Below are 6,672 nucleotides of genomic sequence, written 5' to 3'. Positions count from 1 at the left end.
AGTCCCGCAGAGTTCCGCTGTCAGCGCCGGGTGCGGTTGCGGGGGCCGGTTCTCGAGACCTACACGGGCGCCTACGGGGTCCGCAAGCGAGGCGGGTGTGGAAGTTAGCTGGGTCGCTAGGCCCGCGCAGGCGATTCAGCGGGAAGGGACGGGGGAAGTCTACCAGGTTTCCCCAGCCCAATCCAGCGCCCCGCGGGAGGGTAAAATGTCCTCCTCTGCAGTCCAAACGGGCCGCAGGGCTGAGCGACGAACGACGGAAGCCGAAGCCTACTTCTTGAACCGCTCTCTTCCCCAAACCAGCGAGGTTTCTAAGTGCCGCAGGACGCCTCAGGGCCCCTGGCGCCTGTTCCCTCCGCCACTATCCCATAATCCCCCCAGCACAGGAGGCCCCGCCCTCCAGCGGTTGTCTCGGTGCGCAGGTGCGACAAGAGCCGCGCGCCTGGACCCCTCAGTGCGCGTGCGTGCTGGTCCCGGGAGCCCTTGACCCCGCCCACTTCGAAACACCTCCGCCTTAGATGCGCTTGCGCCCGTTTATGCCCTTGGTCTCGGAATAAACCAGTCGACTCAATGCGCAGGCGCCACTGCACAGCCAGTAGCCAGTTTCTCTACCGCTCCGTTCCAATGTCTTATTAATATCCTACTCCAGGATTTCTCTTCACACTCTCTCCGTTCGGAAGTCGATTCTCTATTCTGTCTCCTCCAATCGTAGTTCTGCCTTGGCTCCAGGGTCGAGCTCTTGAAAACTCCATCCCAGCTTTTCCCTCCAACTAAGGCCAGGCACTTTTGTCCCACACCGTTTTCTGGCGACGCCTTCTCCCTGCCTCAGGCTGACCTTAGTTGCCCCTGCGGGCCTTTGCCCAGGCCTTGTCTTTATTGTTGCCGGTTGCTGCACAAAGCGTCCTCTAATAACACCAACTGAAAAGGTCCTCCTAGGCCTTGTATCAGTATTCATTAAGGTCCCGTCTGGTTTTGAACCTCAGTTTCCCCAGCTTTCATAGACCCCTCCCTGCCCATTTTAGAGGTCTGCTGTAAGGATCAGATGAGTAAGTACGTATAAGGAACTTAATTTTTTCTCTTTTTTTGGTGGCTAGCAGGTAGGGGGATCCAAACCCTTGACCTTAGTGTTATCAGCACCGAGGAACTTAACTTATACTTTTTTTTCACCTACAGGTTGATATTTTTCTTCGGGGACGTTTTATTGAATTACATGTTTGAGTACATTTTTCTGTTCTACTTGTTTGGCATAAAAATGCCAGTTATGCATTTCTCCTTCACATGTTAGCTTCTATTAATCTTTGTCATTACACCTGCATTCACTAACACTTGTCAGCAATTTGATTTTTCAGCCATGCCTCTTCTGGTCCCTACAATTTTTAGTGTATTTGTGGCCCATGGTGTTGTTTGGTCGTTGTATCAGCTAGCTATTGCTGCACGGCAGACAACCTCAGTAGCATGTATCATGTTCACAGCTTGGAGCTGCAGGTGTGAAGTTTGGTCCTGTTCCCCATGTCTCTCACTCTCTGGCACCAATGGGCTACCCAAGGCACCATCTCATAACAAAAAGCAGGTACACAAGAGACCAAGCCCAACTGTGTTAGCATATTTTAAGCCACCTCACATCTGCCACCTCCCATTGGTCAAATCAGGTCACACGATCAAGCCTGAGGTCAAGGGGCAGGTGTATATGTCCCACCCACCATAAGTGGGAAAGTGTACTTAGTGGAATGGAAGGAATATTCACTGCACAATCTAATTTAGAACAGTCCTCAATTTGTTTCCTTAGGTTTGCCAATCTTTCCTTTTCATATTTGAGGTCTTGTTTTGAAGTGGTATCAAGTTCCACACCCAACTACAGGCCTGCTCCTGGGACACAGAGTGGCCTCCATCACCAACACCCAGCTCAGACACTACCACCAGAACATCCGCCTGCCTGCCCCAGAAGTCAGGTGCATCCACTTCTGCATCCAGACCATCTGGCAGGTTTTGACTGGTGGAGGAGCGAGACCATTGACAGATTCTGATTGGTGGAGCTGAAGTCACATGACTATCTACTGCAAGGGATGCTGGGGGAAAAGATGGCTTCTACTCTAAGGAAAAACATTTAATGGGTGTTGTTAGGCATGGACATGTAGTGGGGGGAGTTACACAAACCTAGGAGAATTTAGGGATGCCAAGTGAATAAAAAGGACTGATGTTTCCCACACTCCTTCTCGATAGGCCAGAAAGATGAAAGGAGACAACAGCTTTGTGGATGATAAAGAGCAACACTTTTATTATTCCTCCAGTGGCTCCCCAAGTACCCTAAGCTTGTGCCTCTCCTGCCCTTCATGCACCTTCCAGAGGAGGTGACAGAGGCAGCAGTGAAGAAGGAGGTGGAGGAGAAACACCTTTATTGGAAGAGCAGTGTGGAAATGAGAAGGGGGATAAGTGTGAGAGTGTGAGAGGTGGGGTCCAAAGCTGGTGCCTTTCTCAGCACCCCCTCCAGGGGTCTGCACAAAGGTGGGCTGGCATGCCCAGGGTGCAGGCACCAATAAGACTGTGTGATCCCTTGGGAAAGGACCTTGTGGGTGGGGAGGGAGGCAGGAGGACGGGTTCCCACGGAGAGGAGGGCAAAAAGTCACTAGGTTTCACCGATCCATGCTGTCATCCGTCGGGCTGGAGAAACAGGTCTGTAGCAGCTTTTCGCAGAACTCCAGCTCCTCCTGGATTGGGGAGCGAGAACAGAAACCCTGAGTGCAAAGGTCAAGCCCTGCCTCCAGCATGCTCAGCACCCAGAGGTTGCTCCTTGTTCCTCCTGGCTGCTGCCTGCCCACCCCAGAAGCCATCCAGGCTTCTCTGACCACTGATCCATGATTCACTTTCTCTTCTCATCAGTTTCTGAACTACTGAACTAGACCCAGGGTCTCACAGCCTCCAGTCTTACCCCACTGGTCAGTCCTCACATCAGCCTCCTTTGGCTCTTTCTAACTCCCAGAAATTGACCTGTCAATCCCTACTCAAGACCCCTTCCACGGATACAAACCCCTGAAACCAAGAAAGAAAGCACTGATAGGTTGAACCACATAAAAAAGATACCTCCATGGCAAAAAATGTCAGAAACAAAAATGAAAGAAAAATAAGTTGGTAAAAAATATTTGTGATTCAAAAGGCTAACATATTTAATACTTAAGGAGCTTTTAAAAATCAATTGCAAAAACCACCACCCAAAAGATAAATGGGCAAGAGATGTGAATGACCAGTTCTCAAAAAAGAAAGGATGCCCAATTTCACTCACATTTGAAATATAAACTGGACTAGAATACCACTTTTCACCAATCAGCCTGAAAAAGGGTCAAACGGTTTGAAGCCACATTGTCCTGGCCAGGACGTGGAAAGTTGGGCACCCGTGAGGCAGGGGAGTGTCAAATGGTCCAACCTCCACGGACAGCAATTTGGCAATAGCTGACAAAATGGCCCTTAACCCTTTAGCCTTCAACTTTAACATACTATACCCCAGCCATTACCCTTCTAGAAATGTGTTCTGTAGACACACACATACAAAATAATATGTATAAAAATTTATTCTATTAGCAGGCATTCTCTGTCCCTTCAATAGTTTAATTTTTCCTCACTATAGTTCTAACTCCCTGATGTCATGCAATAAATATGTAACAGTACATATTAAATGTATTACATATATTATACATGCGTATATATACTGCGTGTGTGTGTAAACACATATATGTTTGTGTTTGTCGACATGTTTATTTGTCACCCTACGAGCCCCATGAGAACCCAAGCTGTATCTGTTTTGTTCCCCACAGATCCCCAGAGCCCAGAGCATGGCCTGTCACAAAGGCCACCTACTACCTGATGAATGGAGGGATGGAAGAATGAATGTTTCCACAGGTATTTACACATGTCAAAAGTTCCCACATTGTACATTTTCAATATGTGCAGTTTATTACATGTCAATTATACTTTACTAAAGCTGTTAAAATAATTGTTTAAAAAGAAAGAAAAAAGTGCCAGCCCGTGGCTCACTTGGGAGAGCGTGGTGCTGACACCAAATCAAGGGTTAAGATCTCCTTACCGGTCATCTTTTAAAAAAAAGAGAAAGAAAGAAAGAAAAAAAGGAATGTTGGTCAGTTTACATGAAGCTGCCCCCATTAGCCCATGGGCACCTCCAGGGTGGGGACAAGGTGGGCCTCACAGGTAGACCCCAGCTTCACCCGGCCAACTGTCTGGCACACCAGAGGCTCAGGGGATGCCTGGGGGACAAACACACTCCCCAACCCAAACCCCAGGCCAGGCTAGTCCCAGGCTTCCCCTGTCTCATAGCCTGCGGGTCCTATGATAAAGTCCGGGTGAACACCTGTGGATGGGCATCCTGTCTCTTCTGGTCACCTCTATGCCCAGCGCCTCTCTGTAAACACTTGACAGTGTCCACAGAAGAGTGGGCCCAACAGAATGGATGCTCTGGGTATGTTGGCACATTTGCTGGACTCAGCTTTGCTGAAGTACCAACATTTTAGTGGTAGGTACTTCATTGAATGAATAAATTACTTAACAATTGGTTAACTAAATTAATTAATCATTTAAATTATTAAATAACGATTTGAATAATTAGTTCTGATTTCTCATATGTTACTTAATATCTATTTATCTGAGTTGTTTATCACTTATTTGTTACTTATCTATTTAATTAAATATCTAGTGAGCTATTTATCAATTAGTTACTTTTTTTTTTTCCTTTTTGTCTTTTCATGACTGGTAACGGGATCGCAACCCTCAGTGTCGCGCCCGCACCGCACTCAACCAGTCAGCGGACCAGTGAGCAGACCGGGTGCAACCCTCAGCGGGAGCGCCGCCACGCTCCCAAGTGCCGCACTCTACCGAGTGCGCCACCGGGCTGGCCCCAATTAGTTACTTTTTATCTAATCAATTAAACAATTGGTTATCATTTACTTATTTCTTATCAATTTAATGAAATAGCTTATTAAGATATTTCAGTGATATGATATAAATAATCATATTAGATAACTTAGATAATAATTCAACAACTTTATCATCCCCTCAAGAATCTCTGAGCTCCTCTATCTCCCTGCTGCCTCCCCTGTACTGACACAGCACTGGGCAAATGGGAGTCACGCAAAAAATGTCTGCTGAATGGACAGCAGAAAAACACACAGATAAAAAGAGAGAATGAAAAGGGCTGGCCTGTGACTCACTTGGGAGAGCGTGGTGCTGATAATACCAAGTCAAGGGTTAAGATCCCCTTACCAGTCATCTTTTTTTTAAAAAAAAAAAAAAAAAAGAAAGAGAATGCAAATGGAAAGCCTGAACCAATAGAACCCAGTGCCCCCAGGGCAGGTATGGGCTGGTTCCTCCCTGACCCAGGCCCTCCACCCAATACCTGGTACTCTTCATGCTCCTGCAACAACTGGCAGCGGTGGCGGAGGAGCTCCTCCAGACCCAGCTCAGGCTCCCGACACTCACGCACGCCCTGGGGGAAGTCTGTCACCAAGCTGTAGGAAACAGACAGCAGCCCTTAGGACCTCGCTCTGCCAGACAGAACTGGGCTTACTCACACTGCCCACCCCCAACTGCTCCCATGGGAGCCAGGACATGTGACTGCCCCACACTGGGACTTAGTTTCCCCATCTGCAAAAGTGACCTCACATTGCCCCACATCACCCCAGGGGTTACAATGAGGCAGGTACAAAACAGGGCACTTAGTACAGTGTCTGACACTCACTCACTCCATTCTGTCATTTTTTTAGACACTAATCCACTTGTACTATGTGTGTGTGTGTACAGGGGGTGTAAGAAAGACGTTCCCCCTCCCTCATGCCACCATGTCAGCCCCCTACAGGTAGAGAAACTGATGCCCCACATTCCTGCTCCTCTCTGGCCCCGCACCTTTCATCCCCCACATGGAAGGTCCCAACTCCTGGTTCTGAGAAAGGAGGAGGCTGGTGGGCTGATTCCTGAGCCACTCTCACTGTGGGTAACCCACCCCAGGCCCCATCCTCTAGGGGCCTCAGCGCACCTGCAAAGGGCTCCAAGCACGTGCTCATGGAAGGGACTGTGTTCTGTCCGCACAAGGGCCACCAGCTGCTGGACCATCCCCATGGAGCACAGGGTCCCTGGGGGAAGGGCTTCAGGGGTCAGAGGGGCAGTCTCTCCCATTCCCAATGCCCTCGCCCTCCCCAGGATGTCTGCTCCTCCCTCTCCCCTATGCCCATACCCTCCCCAGGTCATCTGCTCCCCCTCCCTCCACCCTGACCTCCCTCAGGGGCCATCCCACCTTTGTGTTCAGGGTGGCCCACCAGCAGGTTCTGCAACAGAAATGCTGACTTGACCTTAAGCTTCTGCACCTGCTGCTGCATGGCCCGCATCAACACTGAGAAGCCGTCCAGGCGGAGGAACTGCAGCAGCCCAGCCTCCTGCTCCCGGACCAGGCCTGAGAAGGAAGGAGCAGGGCCTTGAGGTCACAGTCATCATCACCACCACCATCACCATCACCATCATCTTCATCACCACCATCATTACCACCACCACCAACATCATCACCACCATCACCATGACCATCACCATTCATCACCAGCATCATTATCACCATCACCACCATCATTATCATCATTTTCTATGGGCCTACTCTTTTTTTTTTAATCTTTTTTTAAAAGTATT

General features: G+C 49.1%; 1 protein-coding gene across 1 annotated transcript; it reads right to left on the bottom strand.

The window, feature by feature from the left end:
- Positions 1-2,244: 2,244 nt before the first annotated feature.
- On the bottom strand, positions 2,245-6,466 carry LOC103583972 (hsp70-binding protein 1; the record flags this gene model as incomplete). Its single annotated transcript, XM_008565132.1, has 4 exons — positions 2,245-2,702; positions 5,396-5,507; positions 6,032-6,128; positions 6,290-6,466. Coding segments are annotated over 4 exons (461 nt in total), but the record flags the coding sequence as incomplete, so codon positions are not given.
- Positions 6,467-6,672: the final 206 nt, after the last annotated feature.

The sequence above is a fragment of the Galeopterus variegatus genome, unplaced genomic scaffold (assembly GCF_000696425.1).
Source record: "Galeopterus variegatus unplaced genomic scaffold, G_variegatus-3.0.2 Scaffold32559, whole genome shotgun sequence".
Classification (NCBI taxonomy): Eukaryota; Metazoa; Chordata; class Mammalia; order Dermoptera; family Cynocephalidae; genus Galeopterus; species Galeopterus variegatus.
This window is presented reverse-complemented; position numbering and strand designations above follow the sequence as displayed.